The 22381-nt window shown below is 40.4% G+C and overlaps 1 protein-coding gene across 2 annotated transcripts in view; it reads right to left on the reverse strand.

Moving 5' to 3' along the window:
• Nucleotides 1–14191: 14191 nt before the first annotated feature.
• The window catches only part of USP25 (ubiquitin specific peptidase 25), an 88737-nt gene continuing 80547 nt past the window's right edge, over nt 14192–22381 (reverse strand). For both annotated transcript variants that reach the window (XM_036381714.2, XM_036381721.2), the window contains 4 exons: nt 21039–21118; nt 16113–16236; nt 15238–15433; nt 14192–14788 (listed from right to left, as the gene is read on the reverse strand). In XM_036381714.2, coding sequence (XP_036237607.1) covers nt 14616–14788; nt 15238–15433; nt 16113–16236; nt 21039–21118 — 573 coding nt within the window. In that variant the 3' untranslated portion in view covers nt 14192–14615. The remainder of the gene's footprint in view (nt 14789–15237; nt 15434–16112; nt 16237–21038; nt 21119–22381) is intronic.

Genomic DNA, 22381 nt, shown 5'->3' on the forward strand with positions numbered 1-22381 from the left:
TTTTCTGTCACTTAAAACTTTTCCTCAAAGTGCTAAAATGATTTTAGAAAAAGCAGTTGGGACTGCACCACAGAAATGTAAAAAAAGTCATGTTCCACACATGTGTCTAATGTTGCTCTCTGCCTTCCACAATTATAGAAAGGATTCCCAAGACTATAAAAAGTATTCAAAAACTGCTTGTTTCCTCCACTTCCAAACCAAGCAGGGCATTCAGCTCTGAAGACTGAAGGAGGGATTTAAAGGAGTACATTCAGCAATGGTTTGTAAAGCAAAATGGTAATAACTTTTGTCAATATCACTACTCTTATTTTACAAGGAGCACTTGGTGATGCCTCAGGTTTTAGCTTTTATATTTTTCAGATTCTATTCTGCTTTAGTGTGTAAGTCTAGGCTTCATATTAGGGGATAGTAAGCTCTCTTCACAGAATAGGTAGACAAAACAATTCCTTCTCTATCTGGGGACCCATGGACAGATCTGGACCTCAGGCCCAAGAGTATAAAACAGTAGACCGAAGAGAGAAAACAAGAAGGATGGGACTTCATGGGCTGGAGCAGTAATTGGACAATTGGCTCCAATAAGCTAATGGACCAGAACTCATAAAAGCATGAAACCCTGTGACCTGTTGTCCATTTTGTGGCCATTTTGGGCTGTGCTGCTCAAGGTGGATCTATTTGAGGCCTCTTAATAACCTACTTCTTCAGCTCTGTCTAGTCTGTGTTCTAGGTCAGCCTTCACAAGGCATCAGTGGCACCAAAAACTACCATGGCTAAAGACTGTTAAGGCCTATCCTCCTTACTCACCTGTTCCTGCAGTCCTGGTGGGGCAATGGGCCTTACTATTAATTGCAATTACTATTACTATGATTGTATCACTGCTACCAGCAATTGTGCAGCACAGTGCTGAAGATTTTTTGCCAGGAAGCACTCCCTGTGTGAAAGCATCTCCTGAGAGCCTCTCTGGTCTCTGCAGCATCATCAGTACCATGCCAGCAACTCTCCATTCAATTCCTCTCAACTTCCTGAGGATCATGGGATGGGAGTTGTTTATTGTGGACTTTATTCCACCTGCTCTCAAGAGGAGCCAGCACAGTGGTTTGATTTACTGCAAGACTCTCAGGGTATCTCAGCTGGGCAGAGCACGGTGTTAGTAACATCAAGGCTGTGCCTTTGATCCCTGCCCAGGCCATACACATAAGAGCTGGACTTGCTGACTGATCATTGTGCACAATATTCTGTGCAATCTGAAACAGGACTGAAGGGACTGGAAAGCAGCTCATTCTGACATGAGTGATGACAGAAAGCCTCTTCCCCTTTTCTTCCTTCAGGAGAAGTACAACTAAATAAGGACTAACGCTGGGTCCTAGGACGAGCTGCCACTAAATGGTCTTTGGAGCAAGGGTGTTTTGCATTGGTATCCAAGTGGCTGCTGCTGTTTGTGCAAGCAGTGATCCATGGTAGCCATGCAAAAAGCCCCACACAAAACACTTCTGACCTCTGGAATCTTGCAGTTTACTTGGAATACCAACGGTTTAACAGAGAGAAAAAAAGGTACAAATTAGAAACTGAAAATGACAGCTTAAGTCCACTTTTATCTTTAGCATTAACTCCCCCCCCAAAAACTTTTTTGAAGTTCCATTTAGCACAGAACTGGCTAATAGGTGAACAATTCCCTACGGTGCACTCACTCCAATAGTTTTAATATCAGCATAATGAACCTGAATTTTAATTGACTTTGACATTAGAGTTACCCTAAAATGAGTCTTATTCTGCTTTCAACTAAATCATAAGTAACATTTTCTTTATAAAGTGACAATATTATTCAAGACTTGTGATGTGAACATATCAGATACCCATGGTAACTAACATTCTGGAGAGTGCTGGCTCCACACAGCACTCTAAAATCTGGACACTTGTATTTGACCTATGATCTCTATAGATTTTTTGAGGTTTTTTATGCTTTTTATATGGTTCATTACTTTTGAAAGAGATTTTTTTTTAAGTATTAACTTTTCAGAAGTCAAAACAAACAAACAAAAAACCTTTAAAGTTATTTTTAGGCTGTGTGCTTGCAGTGTGCTTTTTGAACTAAAATATTGATTATCAGCTTTCAAAGTGGAAATACCAAGCCCTTGCAAACAAATTTGCTGGAGTGGCAGCCTACAGCCATCCAGGACTGTTAAAATGCTAGTCTGAAGGGTTTTACCTTTTTTCTGAACACACACCATATTCCATTTTCTCCTTTGTGGAGGAAGAATCACAATAAGCACAGAAACACATGCATGCATATATGTCTATTCATACACACTCATTTGTGCCAATCCCAGAATACAGACAGCAACTGTTCTGTCTGATCTATAGGAGGAGCAGATGAAGACTGACTTGACAGCACATGTTCAAGACTTTTTGGTTTTAAACATATTTTCAGTTCTCCTGAGTGGGAAGAAGGACCATTCAACCAGCTTCACTAGAAGCTTATGGTTCTAGAAGGAAGACAGCACTCCAAATAGAAATACAGTCCTCAAACACATGGCCCAACCTTACCCTTCTTTTATTTCTGCTCAACTTCCTTTCCCTACACTGGGGAGGACACATCTTTCTCCACTGTGTCTTTGAAAATTTAAAGATGCTCAAGGTCATTATTCACTCTTACCATCACTGGTTTTATTACACTAACAGCAGAAGTTTTCTCTCAGCTGGGGTTTCAAGAACATATTCTAACACAAACCAGAAGGTGATGATGAGACTACACATCCCCAAGTCTTGTGGCCCTCCCTGCCTCAAGTGAGTGTCAGGTCCAATTGCTGCAGGGTTGGGTTTGCCCTGGGGTACCTGCTCATAAACCACAACTTGGCTCTCCAAAATTGAAACCACATTTCCAAGAAGCATATAATCAATCTTTCAGAGGAGGAATAGGGCAGCAATCTATTTTTCATGCTTTTATAACCCCTGATGACAACATATCACATTAAGATTTTTTCCAAGTGTGCGTCATTTCAGACTGTACAGGTCACAACTACCTATTCCCAGTGAACGTTTCCATTACAGCACAAACTCTGCTGAATGAACCACACAGAAGACTTACAAGCCTTGATAGGTGAAGGGGGAATAGCACTGCACTATGTTAGTTTTAACACACAGGACAACTAATCAGTTCAGAAACCTCCCAGTATAATCTAGAAAGAGTTTAGCAACTGCAGGAACAAGGACTATAATGGAAAAAAAAAAAAAAAAGGCAATTTACTGCATGCTTTGGTTCTGCAACAAGACACCAATAGAACTGAAAATAATGTAAGGGAAGGAAAAGTACTGGGGGTTTTGAGTTTATATTAAGAAAATTGCACTTTTTATTTTATTTCTTCAATCAGTGTAGGTACTCCATTAAGAAAAATTCCATATCTCACCTGCAATTCCATAGCTACAGGTTTCTCACTCAGAGTGGAACGCAGCAAATTTGCATAAAAAGAACAAAGATAAAAAAACTGAGTGATATCATTGAGTGCTACTGCTGCACACATTAACTCCATCCTTGACTTTTGGCACTCTTCTCTCTGAATATTTCACAGTGAGTACATAGAATGTGCAGCTGAAGAAAGTTCCTGATGCTTCTCAGCAAAGCATTTGGAAGTGAAACCATGGAAAAAGCTCAGCACCAGAAGTATGACATATTTCCTTCTCTTCTGTGCTAGAGAGCAGGCTGGCAGCTGGGGTCTGCTGTCAGCCCTGGAGCTTTGAGCACTGACAGAAGTCCATTGTCACCAGGCTGGCAGCCCTGTGACGTGCTGCCAGCAAGGCATGGTGTGACACGGCTGGGAAAGTCAGGCTGAGCTCTCTGGAGCAGGTAGAGCATGAGCAGCATGAACAGCAGGAAGGGGAGCAGCAAGCATGGAGCAGCTGCTGTTAATTAAATCCATCAAATGGCAGCACTTTAGCAGGAACACAAATGGCTCAGTGCTGGCCTCAGGTCTCCAGCTCTTGCAGAGTAACTTACAAGCCATGGAAAAGTAATTATGATGGCAAGAAAGAAAAATGCAATAGGTCTTGAGAGTTGGGTGGTTTAAACTCCCTGGTATATGAAAACTGAATATCGAAAAGACTTTCTCTGTACATTCCTCTGGCTTCTATTTCATAGGACAACTTTGAGTAAACACATTTATCTTCTTTCTTGCCCATATGACCTCAGACACTGCACACTGGGAAAAAAGAAAGTTTCACAAGTCCTAAAGCATGCTGGGTAAGGAGAACTGCCTGCAGGAAAGCCCTTGTAGACGTGCTACCGCAACACAAATTCATCCATCTCTATAACTTTGACCACGAGTCGTGATATCTAAACATCTCAGGTTATCTCTGACATGTTCATTTTGGGCTATTTTGGTCTTGCACATGTGGGACTGAGTGGCACAGAATCACAAACACTGAAGGCCACTTAAATTCGTCAAGAATTAAAAGTCATTCATACAACTGGTCCAAAAATTGTAGAAGACTAATCATATCTTCCAGTATGCCCAGAAAATAATATTATTTTGTTTTGTAGCTTTTCACACACACACCCCTCCAGTCTGGCCAGCGATTCTCAGTACTCTGTAATGTGCCTCTCAGGAGGAACTCCTTACAGTCTTTGGGATGAAGAAATGCAATATATGCCACAAGAGGGGGAAACACAAAGGGCAAGACAGCATCAAAGGAGAAAAAAAAAAACAACACTTTCTTTGTGAGAAAGATTTTCCTTGTAAAATCTCAGCTGGTTCCATGAGTGATGGAGAATGTAAGGCAGCAGCTACTTGGGCACACTGAGAACCTGCACCACCTTCCTCTCCTGCACCCCTGCCACTGCAGAGCAGTGACACAGAGCTTTCCCTGCCCTCTCTTCCCCAAGGAGCAACTCAACCCTGCCTGCCCTCTGCTTGTCAGCCCTGCAAGTGGAACCAATAGTTGGCTGCACATTAGCTCAGAACATGCTGACATGCCACTCTGGAGAGCCTATTTGAAAGGTTAATAACTTTTAAAATCCAATTAGAGGGCCTAATTAGCTAAAGCAATCTCTGGTCTGCCTACTGAATCTCAAACTAGGTGAGCACAATAAAGATTAATCTGTTCTTTGTTCTTTTGCAGGCAGCAAAGTGGATACTGGAGCTCCTGAATGCCTCAGTTTTCAGGTGGGCACCAGAATGACCTGAGCTAGCTCAGGTCTGAACTTCAGAGCAAGTTCAAACCCAGCAGAAAATCTCAAGCCACAAACTTTGTGTCCCATTGTCATGACATCATGATGCTGATACTTTGATTGTGACAAGCATTGCCACACATGCTATTTTTGTCATTCTTGAGCACCTAAGGTCAAAATTACCTGATTTTCTAGGAAGAGCAGCAGGAAAAAAATTCAGCAATTTTATTTCTCACTCAAGTATCTCTGTGGAACTTTTCCTTTGTAACATCAACTGTGACAGATCATCTTGCATGTAGTGTTGCTTCTTCACATGTACACACTTCCAAATACACAAGAAAACCATCAGTTAGTCACTAACCCACCAATTACTAGTTAACCTGCTCTAGGCTTCCAAATGAAACCTTATTTCATAAGCTAGTCTTTCTCTTTCCTGCTAAACATCATTAGCGGACATAAAAAATCAATATATAAATATGTAAAAGTACTATTTTCATACACATTTAAGACAAACCAAATCAAACAAAAATTACCTGCAACACAAGCTCCTGAAAATTTGTATGGCTGTCCAGAATCTTCCATTTATACACAACCTTAAAGGTAGAAAGGCTAAATTCACAATGTCATATTTTTTAAAACATCTGCTAATAAACTGTCCTAAATTCTCTTGTCCACAGGCACACCTGAGTCTCAAAAAGCCCTACTGATTTTCCTAGGAATGCTTCCTGGGAGCTGGCACATGTTGCCAGAGCCATGGCAGTGGTACCAATGACAAAGTGAATTTCAGAGGAAAAAGACCAGTTGCTAAGAGCACCCTAGGCTGTTTTAAATTCAGAAAGCAGCTTAGCATGAATCTGCCACAGGAACTGCAGCCATTAGAACAAACTACTGAAAAAAGCTGCCTGACCTAAAATAGTCCCTAATCACTTCAGGCTTTCCTTGGTAAAATCTACACCTCATTTACAGCCCAAGAGAAGAAAGGAATCGTTCTGATTCACGCGAAAGCACCACTAAAAGTGAAAAGGCCTGAAGCGCCGAGAGAGCAAGAACAGCTCCCACGGGGCCTCTCCGGAGCCCTGAGCCCAGCGGAGCCTTCACTGCGAGAAACACCAAGCGTGTGAGATTATTTACACAGCCGGCCGGGTTCCGGTTCTCCCGCAGGAACCATCCCGGAGCTCCCGGAGCTCCCGGCCCCTCACGGAGCGCGGCATCCCGCCCGCAGTGCCGGCCAAGGCCCGGCAGGGGCCGCTGCGGCCCCGCGGGAGGGCCCAGGCACCGGCTGCCAGCAGGGATAGGGAACGGCGCCCAGATCCATCCCCTGCCACGGGCACGGAACGGGAACAGCCCGGGCTGGAAGGGACCTGGAATTGAACCCAGTGCCAAGCCCTGCCATGGACATGGAACCGGAACAGCCCGGGCTGGAAGGGACCTGGAACTGACCCCGGCTCCAAGCCCTGACATGGGCAGGGACTGGGAACGGCCCGAAAGGGACATGGAACTGCACCCGGTTCCAGCCTCTGCCACGGCCAGGGAACGGGAATGGCCTGGGCTGGAAGGGACCCGGAACTGCAACCGGCTCCAAGCCCTGACATGGGCAGGGACAGGCAACAGCCTGGGCTGGAAGGGACCTGGAACTAAGCCCGGATTCCAAGCCCTGCCACGGCCAGGGAACGGGAACAGCCTGGGCTTGAAGGGACCTGGAACTGCACCCCGTTCCAATCCATGCCATGGGCACTAAACAGGAATGGCCTGGGCTGGAAGGGACCTGGAACTGCTCCCAGATCCAACCCCTACCTTCTAATAGTGAAGGGAAGGAGTCACATCCTGCAGACCTCTTCATCAGGGAACTGAAATATCAGCAATGACGACAGATATGAAAAACCTGAAGGACACATTTTGCCATGAGTCAGTCAGTCAATCACAAAATGTAGCTGAGTACCCAGTGAGCTGAATTCAGTTGAGTGCAGGTTTAAAACAGGATATGCCCCTTCACTATTTATTAAGGCCATCCTTTCCTTATCCAACAGGGCTTGTACCCTAGAAAGGAGAAGTTCAGAAGGGACTTGAAGTAAAAACGAGCTCACAGGTGTGACACTAAACAGGAGTGGGGCAAAGCTGGCACTCAGCTGAGGAAGCAGACAGCTGAGCCACTCAGCTGGTGACAGGGAGAGGAACAGCCAGGGTGCAGACAGTGACTCCAGTGGAAAAGATGGGGCTTTGCCCAGTGTTTTCAGCTGTCCCTATTCCAAAAAAAGGCATGCCTCTCCCCCCTTTAAGGTTACTGTCCAAAATACACCTGCTTCCCCTCTTCTACAGCAGGGAGCCCCACTCCATCATTTCTCACAAACAAACCCAGCTTTGCCTACATTATTGAGAAGCATTGAGTCTCCTCTGGGCAAAGAGCCTGTGGTTAATCAAACACAGGAAGAGGGAATGAAGCCACCTGCAGAAATCCTGACAGATATCTCTGTCCACTCACACCTCTGAGTGTCTCTGTAGTTGACACCACCTGTTATGTCTTTTCTGAACTCTGTCGGGATCAAACTCCACAATACTCTCCCTCTGGAATGAGGTGTTGGACTACTGTACCTAGAAGCCCTCAACATTTACTCATCATCCAGCACTTTTCTGCTGACATTCTTTGCACAGCACCCTTTTATAGATGGTTTGTGAACAGCATTTGCAACCACTCCAAATTATTCAGTCTAAATAACAGAAATAACTCAAGACAGATAAGTTTAAACCTGGCTGTGTTACCTGGCTGTGTCTCTTCCTCTCTTAGCCAGAACTTACCAGTATTTCATATCTATCCTAAACCTCTTGTAGCTCTCTTTGCCACACAACTGGTCTTTTCCTTGAAAAAAAAAAAAAAGAAAGAAAAAAGACCCCTAATAATCAACAAAATTATAGTTTGTTCTGAGCCCACTGCTTAGTTTTAGAAGTGGCTTGGTTGGGGACAGTAGGGAGTTAACCAGGTAATAGCATAGACATAACTGAGAATAATTACTGCAAAGTTTCACAGCTTCACTGAACTGAGAGAAAATTCCCATTGGAATGCATCATACTTTCTTGCTTAACACCAAGAACTGACATTAGGCATTTACAAGACAAGCCTATCCAAAGAAAATATATAAAATTACTACAGACCAAATAAAAATCCACCATAAATACTTTTAAGTCAGTGTGTTTAGAACAAAGACAGGAGGACAAACACAGTATCCATACAAGTGCCCTCCTGAAGGGACTGTGACCAGTTCGAACACTTACCAGCTCTTACCCAGAAACTTCTACTTTTCTTGTGGGAATATATGTCAAGGGAGAAATTATTTCATTTTACTTTGTTATTAAATAGAAAACAACATTATGGCTCTTCTCTGTCAATTGCAACCAACAGGTAATTAACTCCATCACCTTCCATTTCAAATAAATTCACAGAGCACAAAGCACCATAAAATCTCATAAGAAGTCCAAGTAGCACAGAGATGTCTCTGCACTGTCTCCAGTGGAGTAGAACACTGACAAACAGAATCAGTGCTGTTTTACTTGTTCAATGCAAAGCATTTGAATAACAGCCTTAAACTGAACCAAGATAAGGGGAAGGGGAGTAAATTCCTAAAACACAGCAGTATAAACCTTAGTATGCAAAGAATGTTGAGGATTACATCCTACAGAAGGAAGCTGAAGTAACAAATCATCTGTTCAAGCTTCTTGCAACAATCACATAATTAAAAATCACCATCAGCTCAGAGTGGAACAAGTGCCAGTAGTGCCAAATACAATGACAGGTCTTAATCTCACATTGAAAAGTATGAGAGATGACAAATTTTCCTTCAGAAATTCAAAGAGAAATTATATGCATTTCAAAACATAATGTACTTGTTCAAACAGACTGAGCAAGGGAGGGAGGAAATAAGAAGTTTTTTTAAATATCCAAAGTAAACTTGGATTTCACAGAACAATATTATCTTCCTGGAAGAATGGAGAGGGGGGAGTCATTTGATTTTTGTGGAGACAGTTTGTTTTTTGGTTTTTTTACTTTCCAGACAAAAAAGACTTCATAAGCAGATTACAAGAATGTATTACCTTGAGCTATTAAAAGTTACAAGTTTTTCAGTTTCACCAATCAAGGTTCCTAACAAAAGCCAAACATCTTCCCTAAGAACACAGGTTTTCTTCAAATTGCATTATGTAACACTGACGACTTGGCTTAAAACTTAATTCAACTAACGATTTTTTTTCTAATCCACATAAAAGTTTACTATGTTTACACAGCAATTCCCTCCATCTCATGATCCTGTATAATCAATATTTTTTTTTAAAAAGCAACCCCTCCCCAAACTCCCACAGGTTTCCCAAACCCTTAGTCCGCATTCAACTGGAAGTTTTACTGTTACAGATTGAAGGTCACAGACAAAATTCAAATTTTGTTTCTTGAAGAATATCTACAGGAATTAGTGCCCTTCTCCTTTTGTCTGTATATGCACAAAGTAGAAATGGGTCCAGGGAACTCCAACACAGATAACAAAGCAGATACAGTTATGAGCACTGATAGGCAACACCCAGACACAGGACACAGACATGGGTAAGGACTGCAGAGTTACCAACTGAAATCAGCATAGCAGGAAAAGCTGCTTTTTTGCCAGAAGTTGTTTGAATGCGGTTTTAATAATTCAAGATGAAGTATAAAGATCAGGGTAAACTGAAAACTATTACACAAGAGGAACAGCCTCTATGACCTTCATAAACCAGGATAGTGCTGAGATACAATGCACAAGACACCCCTCATGCTCCTTAGGTGCTCAGTTAACAAATGAGTTAGGCTCAGTTAGGCTCCAACAAATTATTTCCTTTTTTTCTTTTTTTTTTTCTTGATATGCCAAGACATGGTAAAGAAAAACTCTGCAGTTTAGTTTGCTTTGGCTAACTATCCATAACTTCCCTCTTTCAGGCTCTTAAATGCTGAGCTGCCAGACAGTATGCATGTGAATGGTGTTACATGACCTGCACAGGCATTTCCAGGAAAAGCAAGACAGAAACTGAAGCCCACACTAATCAGATGGAAACAGAGGAATCCTGCTTCTATATCCTGGTGGTAAGGGTACAGTTGAAGCTGATGGTGAATCAAAGATCTAACCAACTTAAAGCCTGAAAAGTGAATATTTACATGACCTTCACTGGGGAGCAACAGGGGAGGGGGAAATAAAAAGTGAAAGAATGAAGCATGGAGCCCAAACTTTATTTAAGAGGTACTTCCCTTTAGATATGAGGAGAGCAATGAAGAATGACCATATCCTGACATTCATGATGAATCCATCCTGTGACCATCATCCTGAAAACAAGCCTTTCCCACTATGCATTTCCTAGCCTGTGAGAAGGGGATTTGGGTTGATCCCAACCACCAGATAACAAGCCAAGCTGTTCTTTCAAAGTGCTACCTCAAACAGTTTTTGAGAAGTACGAGTCCTTCCCTCCTATTTACAGAAAAGATCTCAAATTCATAATTCAGGACATTCCATGGCCAAGGCCAAGATTTTAAGGGCATGACAATAAAGCTGGAGCACACGTGTGTATGGCAGCAACAGACATGTCTGCAAAAGTTCAGAGACTTTGCTCCCATATGGATCAGATCTGAACTAGAAATGCTGAACCAAGCAGGAATGTTCTGCTGATTCTTGCCTACAAAGAAAGATATTCTTTAGGAGTTAAAAGTGTTTCCAGTCAGTAACTTATCCACCAAGACCAAGACCTCAAAAGATCTTCAAGGACACAGAAAAACTGGATCCCAAGCACATGAAAAATAATTGTTTCACTTGAATCACTCCCCTTTAGAATTCTACCTACTACATTTTGCTAAAATACCTCTTTAGGTAAGAGCATTTTCATATTTGTATTATGACCTCTCCAGAAAAGAAAAATGGAAAGATGCCACCACTTTCACTGCAAAGACTGTTACTGACTTTTCTTGCATTCTTCCAGGCTCACGCCTAGAATATATATTTTTTTTAAAACACACATTTACGTTGAAAAATGCTGCACAGATGAGGTGACTCATTGCAGACCTAGAGTGGTGCATTGTTCCATCAAAATTCTTTACCTTGTGCTTATATAAGGCCTCCCACAGGCATCTGGAGTCACTGGAGATTGAGAGAAGGAAACGTGACAAAATGAAGAATATGGGCAGCAACCATTGTCTCCCTTTATGAACCTTTACATTTGTTGGACAATATCCAGCTGTCTCCTGTGTGCTACTGGTGGTGTCCAGTTCTTTTGGGAGCTGCAATCTTCACAGGGTTACCTAAAAACAACCTGAAAGATACTTAATGCAGATATTATAAAATTGTGGTATGTTAATGCTTGAACACAAAGCATTTTGGGGCTGCTCATACTTCAGGTTTTCTTGAGCAACACTGTTCCCTTGCAGTAAAGCACAGACTGCCCACAAAGCAACACTGACTCACTAGAGAAGGTCAAGTTCTTCATGTCTGGTGTGATTCCAAATGTCCCACATCTAAGAAGGACAAACTGACTCCATCCACCCATCCTCTTCATTTGTTCAGCTCAAATCTCCTGCTGCTCATGGTTTTCTCCTAGGCTGAGACTGGCAGACCTGCTGTGGTAACTTGAACTAGAAACAACAGGATTCTTGATACTACCAAAATATCTCTTCAAGTAAAGCAGTAGGATCAGGCAGCTAAAATGAAAACACGTTTGGAAGAGATTAAAAAAAAGGGAATTAGGTGAAAAAGGGTAAATTCAGGCTTTTTCTCACTATGAAGCAACATCTTTACCTTCCTATCACCTTTCACTTGATGGCACATACAGGTGATTTTGTAAATGAATTTTGGTTAAATTTCCTTAGCATTTCTTTGTTTTATTAACTGTGAAAAACCCTGATAAAACCCTTCATAATCCCCATGCTGAAGAGACTATACCTCCTGACATAATTCTCCCCCAGATTACCAGGTAGCCAAATGGACTGTATGCTTTACTACCTTACAGTTACTTGTAGAGGTTTTGTGCTGGGCACTGTGAATCCAAGCTATCAACTGCCCTACTGCAGTGAGAAAAGCAAGGCTTTTAAGACAAAGTTAATGTAATCACTAATGATTTCATATTAATGTAATCATCAATGATTTCACTGAAGTTTTAAACTCAGATATTAAAAATATACTAAAATAGCAAAACACATCTATATTTACTTTTGCTCTTTTACCTTCTCAATTCAACTCAAAAATTTGTCTTTGCAGAGGAATACACAATTATCTTCACTACTGTGAACTTCAATGGATTATTTTCATACTTTCAGAAACTGAATAATAAAAAAAAATCCAAAACAAAAACCAAGTTTCATCCTTCCTGTCTTCCTTTTAATTTAAAAATCTTAGGTATTCTTCCCAGATGAAATAATTTATTTCTCTTTTTTATGAAATAATTTACTTCTCTTTTTTACCTTAGAAAGAGTGCCTTTCCCCATGTGTTTGTTGTGAAAGATTAAGCAGATGAGGGTTACTGGCTCCTTTGGGGTAAGAGGGGAGCTTTCCTTAAAAGCTTCCACAAACACTCAAACTCAAAACCTGTTAGCCATAATGAAATAGTTGCTCTTTCACATCTAATTCTTTTTACTATTATTAAAAGTAGGAAGTCTGATCTGTTCCAAATCTTGTTTAAAAATACAGTGCTAAGTAGGCATCTTCCTGAGTTTCAAATCAAAGTTGAACAGGTGCAACATGTAAAAGCTTTTAAAATGTACCCTCTCCCACTTCATAGTAAGCAAACCTTTTACTTTAAGAGAGATATTTCACACATCAACAGTCTCAGACCTAAAATAATGCTCCTTTGCAGTATTTCACTTCTAAAAGGTCAATATTCTTTAAAAAAAAATTATAAAATAAATGGGTGGTTTGAAAAAGCATGAAGCACTGCAGTACTGAAAAGAGGAGTGGAGAACAGCCCTGAACAGATTTGGAATTGAAGGCCACATTCCATTCCCTGTACGTTGTGATCCAGGGTCTCTCCAGAGAGAACAAGTTCTCCGGCTGATATGTGCAAAGATTGAACTCTGCTGCCTCTTGCCTATGAGATACCCACATTTCTGCACTTCTAGGTGGTCTGAACTTCATCATTCCTTGCCTTCCCTTCCCTCTGTAGTTTTTATTAGCAGATATTGAAACACCACTTGAAAACCTGTAAGGAAAAGTTGTGTCGCTCCAATAAAAACATACAAATAAATATTCACATATTTTACTGATCTAACACAAAACGTTCTCTAAAAAGAGAAGGAATCAAAATAGTGTCAGGTAACAGGATTACCTAAGGATGCATTAAATATCTTTTTCCACAAAATAATTAAGTTTCTTCATTAAAACCAGACAGTATTTCAGTTCTACAAAACAAGCCCGATAGATATGTTCTTTTACTTCCAACAGAAATTTAATTAGGACAGATAAAAGATTTTTGAGATATTTTGTTGCAAAAATAGCAACCCATTTCAAGTAAAGAATTAAAATTAAGATTTTATTTGTGGTCATTTACATGACTCAAATACCAATTAAAAATTGATTAATCCTTAAGCTTCATAAATTCAGTTTTTTAAAATCTTTATTTTCTCCACTTACACCAATTTTAAGAAGTTTTGCTTAGAGGGTGTAATATATTTATACTGAAAATATTTTAATTTTTTTACTTCAATTTTTTTCTAAGAAGAGAAGGAAGGTGCCATTATTGTTTTGCTTGAGAAGCCAGTCCCTACCATTAGAAAAGACTTGGCATGGCCATTCACACGCACACTAAAGTGCTCAGGTGCAGTATCAAACAGACCAGTGAAGAATATACAAAACACCATTGTGTATAATACTGTGACAGTTTTTCAATATATTCACATACAGTAATCTCTGAGTACCTGAAAGGAAACTGGCCATAAATCCTAAAGAACCTTGTCTATAAAATTGAGTAACCTGTCAATATACTGTATCTCTTCTAAAAATACCCGTATTTTACAATAATATACAAGGTATCTGCTTGCAAACACAGAAGTAGCCATAAATAAAACTTTATTCTTTCTTTTCATTTACAAGCTACCAAGTACCATGTATTTACACAGCACTGGACACTTAAAGTAGTTGCAGTCACAAAATGATCCAGACAGCTGTTGATAAAGTAAAGGATCTTAAGATAAAAGCAAAGTAATACTGTAACAGATAAATGGCAAAAAAGCAGTTTTGCCATAATGATCAGACTTGCATGTTGCATCAATTCTGGTTGAAACGACTGAGCGCCATGCGATTCTCAGCTTTAATCGTTTGCAGTCTGGCTAAAGTTTGTACAGTCATTTCTCTTTTGCAGTTATTAAAATAAAAAAGTTAAAAACTATAGCAGCAACAAGCAAACCCTGTGACAGGAAGGCAAGGTTTAAGAACTAAAAAAGTTTATACAATGTGCTTAGGAAGGTCTGCAGAATTTATCTTCCATCGGCTGGAGTTCGACTGAGTGACAACATGATTCGGGCGTATCTTTCACACAGTTCATGTGTGGAGTAGGAGGGTAACTTTGGCGGGTCATTGAAACCTTTAATCTCTGTAGAACAATCTAGCAGTTTTGGCAGGAAATCTGTCAGTTTTTCTTGCAAGCTGGCTGCAAATCAAACCAGAAAAACAAACATAAGCATTTATGTTCACATGTAGAATTGTCCTTTTTCTGCCCAATGTTGACTTTTTTTTAAATTAGTGGGTAGAAGAGGAGGAGTTTCACTTGGAATAATTCAGATTCTTTAGCCCTACCAAGCAATAACTAGGACATACCAATTCCTAGTAAGATGTTGATATAAACTCCCCTTTAGGTAGTCTAATAACACCACAAGTGTTTTCCCATTCAAAAAGCATGTTTCCTTTACAGCCTGATAGCCCAGTGCAACTTATGGAAAAATCTTTTATTTAAATGTGTACAGAATTATTCAAAAGTCAGGGCAGCTCAAAAAACATTACCAAGGCAAAAAAAGATACGGGTTTAATTCCAAATATTGAAAACATCATACTCATAAAAAGGTGCACAAGGGCCTTTTACCTTAATAATAAATGACTTACGTTCCATTTCTTGTCCAAGATAAGAACACCAACGGTTCCTCATATCTTCCACAGCAACAATATCTTTCTCTTCCATTTCATCCACCAGTAGTAATGGCAAACATGGGACAATAAGCTCGTTCATTATGATCAGGCCATTATTTACTTCCTGATCGTCTCCCGATTCAAACAGTGCTGCAGCATGTTCGTTTAGTTTCTTCATCAACCACCACAAAAAAGGAAAGCCTTTAAGTACACAGCATTTCACAGTCTACCATGCATCATTATCAGTTTCTTTTAAAGCACAGTCTTTCTACAGAATTACCTGGCAGTTTGTATTAACCACAGCTGTATTTTAACATTTACTCCATGATGCTGTACTAATCCACTTGAACTTATGCTGTTCCTCAAGCCACTTCATTTCATACCTGCCAACTCCAATTTTGCAGCTGTTTTGTTAAGGCTGAGATTCTATCACCGGCTTTTATGTTTTCACTATTGTTAAAAGTGACATAACAAGGAAAAAATCCCTTGTTTCAGGCAAGGCATCATTGCTGATGCCTTTGCCAATATTTGTCTCCCCATCAAACCATAGCAGCAGGCTGAGTCTGCTCACCAGCACTGTCAACCACTACTACCACCCATCCCAGACATGACTGCAGTGAGCCCACTATAATCATAAAGAAAATGATTGGCTACTTGCAAAAAATGGGGGGAATAATGTTTTCTTTTTTACTTTTGCTTTTTTCCCCTCTTACAGCCTCACTATTAAATTACTAATGCAGGGAAGTTTGAGGTTTGTTGTACATGATGGCAATACTTTTCTATTAATTAATTTTATTAGAACTATGCAGCAAACTCAACATTTTGAGACATACAGTTCACCCTTCACTTACTAGCAAACACTCTCGTCTGTAGTGAGATATCAGCTCCTCGTCATGCCCTCTGTAGGGGCCTTTGGACAAGAGTTCTTTGTTATTCTGGTAAGCATAGATAAGGTAGAGCAAGGCTTCCATGTAACTGTAGTGAAGAAACAAAAGCATTAGGTGCAATATCCACATACCACCTGCCTCAAGGTAACTATTCCAAGGACAGATAACTCCACTTGCTGGATGGCAAGCCCACCCCTTCCCACCAATCTCTTCATAATTTTTTTTTTTAAACCATACAATTTTGTCTTTTCCACACACTAGAACAAATTATTTTATTATTAGGTTAGATCATTACAAAAGATGTCTGATCCAAAGCTCACTGAAACCAAGAGTTATCATTTCACTCACTTCAAAAACAACTTTAGATTGGCCTTGAGTATCCATGAAAATTTAATTTTTCCTGACTGCATTTATGTCACATTGGGTTTGAGTTTCCATTGCCATGAATATCTTGATAGCATTCTACACCTCAGCAAATAAGATTTAAAGTTGTCGCCTTATTTCTAAAACAACAACTGTGAATTTTTAAGCTTCACTAATTGAAAGTTCTTCCAAGTTACTTGAAATCTAATGTGATGGAAGAAACCATCACAGAATGTCAGCAGCAGAAGTGCTGTCAGACTGTTGATATTTCTGTCTTTAATCTGAATGCAGAAGATAAATGCAAGGCTAATTGGTAGAGAAGGAATAAGAGAGCACCCAAGAACCTGTCAGTTAGTAATTGACAGAGATCCCTTTGTGCACAGATGAACAATCTCCCCTCATACTGCTGCGCATCATCTCCTGCAAACACCTGAAATGGTTAATTCTCTGATTTAAAAAGACCCAGTTATGACAAACAAGCACTGAAAGCAGTTCCAGTAGCTACCCTAAAAACAGGCAATTTGATATCTCATTTTTACTCAAATAAAAAAAAATCTAGGAAGAGAAATTTCCTAGGGGAGTGGTTAAAGGAACATGAAATCATGCACTCCTTCCTGATGAGAGTATGAGCTCATGTGTCAAGCTGAAATTACCAAAACCAACTACCAAGCTACTGAAAAAGGCTAAAAATTATGTGGACACACAGAGCATATCTGAATGCAAGTCAAGAATTTTCCAAAGTAAATAACTCAGGATGTAAGGTAATAACTCCCAATGAGACAACATAAAAATAAGGGGGAAGGCTACTTCAACTCCATTTTTCCTTGCCATGAAAACTCTTCATACCACTGGTCACCAATAAAACTGACCAGACAGCTGGAAATTTAGTGTAGGAGGAAAGGGGAAGAAAAGATGATTACAAGAACTGAAACTGCTGGTTATAAACCCAGAGGGGGTGGACCTTCTCCCATTCTTAGTTCAGTTATTTGTGAAACTGCAGGTTGAAGCTACAGTGTCAATAGCTCTGTTGATGCAAATTATAACTCAGTGGTGGTAGTTATTTCCAGTCACCCTCTTCTTGCTCCTTCCCTCACCTATGTGTGACCCTTTACTGAAACAACTGTGGTGCCATTTAACACCAAAGTGAGTTATTTTAGATTATCATGACTGTATATCCAACCTCAGACTCCTTATGTATCTTGGGTCTGAGGAATGGGACTACAGTAAAATCAGCAAACGGATCCACAGAATCCTAGGCTGGCCTGGGTTGAAGGCCATGGGCTGTAGCTATGATATTTTCTGAAAACTCCTCTCCTGAGGATTTTTTCTCCTGAGAAGCTGAGAGACCTCAGGAACAAAATGTAAACAATGGTTATCTACTGCTGTGGAATGCATCAGGTGCATCTGTGATTGGTCTCATGTGCTTGTTTCTAATTAATGGCCAATCACAGTCAGCTGGCTTGGACTCTCCATCTGAGTCACAAGCCTTTGTTATTCATTCTTTCTTTTTCTATTCTTAGCTAGCCTTCTGATGAAATCTTTATTCTATTCTTTTAGTATAGTTTTAATATAATATATATCATAAAATAATAAATCAAGCCTTCTGAAACATGGAGTCAGACCCTCATCTCTTCCCTCATCCTTGGACCCCTGTGAACACCATCACAATGGGCAGGGGGACACCTTCCACTAGACTAGGCTGCACAAATCCCCATCCAACCTGGCCTTGAAGGTTTCCAGGGATGGGGCAGCCACAGCTTCTCCAGGCATCCTGTTGCAGTGCCCCACCACCCTGAGTGTAAGGAATTTCTTTCTGATAATTAATCCAGACCTCCTCTCTGTCAGTTTTGAAGCCACTCCCCCTTGTCCTGTCACTCCATGCTTCTGTAAAAGGCCTCTCATCTTTCTTGTAGGCTCCTTTCAGATACTCAAAGGTTGCTTTCAGGTTTCCATGCAACCCTTCTCTTCCTTCAGGCTGGACAGCCTCAACATTCTCATCCTGTCTTGACTGGGCAGGTGCTCCATCCCTGTGATCCCCTTGGTGCCTGCTCTGGCCTGGCTCCAGCAGGTCCCTGTCCTTGCTGTGCTGGAGCCCAGAGCTGATGCAGCCCTGCAGGTGGGGTCTCAGCAGAGGGGCAGAGGGGCAGAATCCCCTCCCTGCCCTGCTGCCCACGGGGCTCTGATGAGCCCAGCACATGATTGGTTTTCTGCCTTCTCATAGCTGAACTGCACATAAGTTGAAGTGTGTGCAGATTAAACCTAAAATCACTGAAGCTGCTCACAAAATTCTGGAGCTCAGTAGGCTGAGGCATTGGAAAAGACACAGAAAGCACAGAATGGCAAAATTTTAGCACTGCTTTGAAAAAGGCATTTCAGTCAAAACTGAAAAGCTGTACTGGCTTTCCAAGAAACTTAAAAAGGCAACTGGTAAAGCATACAGTTTGTTCAATTTTAAGTTGCTGCCACAAGAGTGAGCTGCAGGCAAAATTCCTACCAAGGCTCATTAGCTGCCTGGGTTCATCTCAGCCAGAGTAGGTTACTACTCCACACTGAAGTCAGAGAAGATCTGCCTGAAAGACCCCTTAATTCTCCACCTGCAGAGAAAAGTGGGCCTTGTCACTCACCATCAGGGATGACAAGTGACCACTGAAAGTAGGCATGAAAAAGTTATACCAAACTAATCTTAATTTCTGTGTTTGTTCAACACATTACAATTAAAGAAATAAATACTGCTTGAATAAATGTTGACTTTTGGCTCCATCAAGACATTGAGTACTGCTAGATTATCACTCAGTGTTACTGAAGCTAAGAAAAGTTTGTCAACAGAGAGGTGGGTTCGCAGGGAAAAAAAAACCTCAAAACTAATGAAGATCATATTTCTATTATGAAAGTCTAACCTTTCATGAATATTTTTGAAGTTATGATTTTATGATTTCAGTGTTGAATGACTGTTGAATGAATGAATGTCAGCAGTGTTGAACTGCTGACAGGGATCAGCAGTTTAGTCTTGTTTCCAGCATAAGGATGGTACCATTGCTCTCTTAAGTGGGAATCTCTGTAAATCTCTGAAACCTTTGGGAATCTGAAGCTGAAACACATGTATATATTTGCACAAGATGCCTTTGGAGCAGGTCACTGGATAGCCAGATCTCACTCATCCACTAACCATACTTTAGTCCTACTATCTTTGTATCAGAAACTTCATGAAGCACTTCTGAAATTGTGCCTTTTATTTCTGACCCATATTAGAGTGTAAGTATTATCACATTGGTGATAATAGGCTTGTTTTTTAAATTATGAAGGTGCTTCCTAACAAAAGAAAACCTAATTCTTCAAGTTATTGTAAATTATGGAGAACATCATTTAGCACATGTGATTCCCTCTCTCCTCCATGGCACAACCAGATTATGTTATGGCAAGAAGGAATTTATTGAAAACAGTGGTATTTTGTAACTGAAGGTGCCACTCTGGAGTCCCAGTGCCAAAGAACTTGAAGATGTTTCACCCCACCTGTAATCTTAGAGAATGCATGAAGGGGTTCCTATAAGCCACACCAATGCCTGTGACATTTCTGCCTCTTTAAGGAATGAAGCAACACCAGACTTCAAATAAGCCAGGTAATCTTCTGACTAACCTTTGTACACAAACTGTTTAAGACCAATAGTGCAGCATATTTCAATTCAGATTATTAGTAAATGTACTGTTTATTACATGGTGATAACCTGAAGTCAACCCAAGACTCTGGGCTCATGGTGTTAGCCAGTATAAAAGAGGTATTGTGTCACAAACGCAAGGCTGTGTCTTTTGCAATCAATTTTCCTGTATTGTTTGGGGCCTTTCTTTTTTGGGAAGATATAGGATGAGAAATATGGAGCAATTTACTACTTAACAAAGAAACAAAGAATTAAATTTGACTCCCGCTACAAATTTACCTACGTGTTGTTCTACAGTGACTGACTACATTTAGACTGTAATCACCATTCTTGTTGCATGTGTAGATCAGAATAAATATGAGCTGTTCTGAATTAAGTACATAAATGTCACCCATTTTATACAGCCACAATTTCTGACTTGGTTCAAAAAGAGAAGGGAATGAATCACCATAGAGTTAAGGACAATCAGCTACAACTATGACAGCTATACATGACAGCTTTTCTCAAATATGTTCTGTTTTCCTGACCTTTAAAGGCCACCATAGGTGGAGTTTTGGCTCAGACTAATGCAGAAGGTACAACTGCTTCAGTGGGAAGTCCCAGCCAAAAAGCAGCAAAGACACAGACTTGACTAATTGTGCCTGCTGATGAAAGCAAATAAATGTATGTGCACAGAGTGACATCCAGAGCACTTAAGAATCGAAGGAAGAATAGGGGTCCACGTGGAGGGTGCTCTGAAAAGAACCCATGGCTTGTATAAGAAATTGGAAATGGAAATTAAACACATCTTAATTTAGAAAGCAGCTTTACTTATCAACATTACATTTTGCTTTCACATCGTTCCACTACATTTGAGTTCTATACTACCACTTACCTCTTTTTTTGGAAAAACTCCAATCCTACCATGAGAAATATGGTTGTTTCCCTGAAATGTCTATAGTCTTGATGCCATCTCTGCATGTAAGAAAGGGTAAACAGAAATTCATCCACAAAAATGAAATATAATTATTTTTAAACACAAACCCCCCTCCAGTTAAATTTAGTGTCCAGTCACAGTAAGTACTAAGGATGCCAATAGGCTTGCATATGAGGGAAGTCCACCAGAATCCACCCTTCCCTCAATAAAAAGAAAATTCTTAAATGCCTTAAACATTTCTACACGAGATTATTCTTACAGAACCTATTACCATTTGAAAGGAACACAAAGCATCTTTGGAGAACCACAGGTAAAATTATACAAGATCTTGTTTTTTCTTCCCTATATTACTCAGGAAGTGTTGGAAAGCTTTTTCATACGCCAGATAGTAAGCTTAACTTTCAATACAAGAATGACATACAAAAAGCCTGAACACTTTACATGGGAAGTGTTAAAAATACCCAAATGCCACTCTGATGAGATGCTCTTGCTGAAGCAGAACATTTATCTTACTGCATCACCATTTACACCAAGTGACTCCTGGTTCACTTTGCAGGTAAATGCTCCAGGTGAGAAAGGCACTTTCTCTACAGAGGGTTAAGTGCTGACTTTCAATTGTGCATTAAAGATAAAATAGGGGACAGCACACTGTAAGACACAGCTACTCGCAGATTCAACAGAAAGAGCTTGAGAAAGCATCCATAAAATGCCAGCTCACTATACTGGACTGACACAATCTATGGTGAAACCCCCAACTACCTATTGCAGGAGCTAAAAAAGGGGCACCTTTCTGCAGAGGAACAGATGATATCCCCACTCCCCACTCCTCTTAGAGTCAAGTCCAGAATTGTTTGTTCTCTCTGTGCAGCATCATTCAGAGAATGGTAAAATGCTGAGCACTGCACAGCCAAGAAAATGCAATTAAAATGCCACTCTGAGGGTCCCTCCCTATCAGTGACTAGGGAGGCACACTGTAATGCAGTACTATCTACTGTAGGTCCTAAATCTGGTAATGAAAAGTGGAAATTAAAATATTTTTCATTGGATTTGTGAGGGGAAGATTACTCCCATTACCCTCCTGATCAAGTTGTTTGGACCTACCAACACAACAAGGAGGTACAGGTGGTGCACTGGAATCTGCCCAGGATATAAATACCCACTGTTAAGAGGTCTTAATGAACAGTATTACTCAGACTTGAAACTGATGCTGGAAAATCAGCTACAGGCTTAGCTTTAAATGTGAGATGAATTATTTAAGCAACTATTAGTCATGATTATTTAATGTCCAATATTCACTCTTA

The sequence above is a fragment of the Molothrus ater genome, chromosome 2 (assembly GCF_012460135.2).
Source record: "Molothrus ater isolate BHLD 08-10-18 breed brown headed cowbird chromosome 2, BPBGC_Mater_1.1, whole genome shotgun sequence".
NCBI classification, from domain to species: Eukaryota; Metazoa; Chordata; class Aves; order Passeriformes; family Icteridae; genus Molothrus; species Molothrus ater.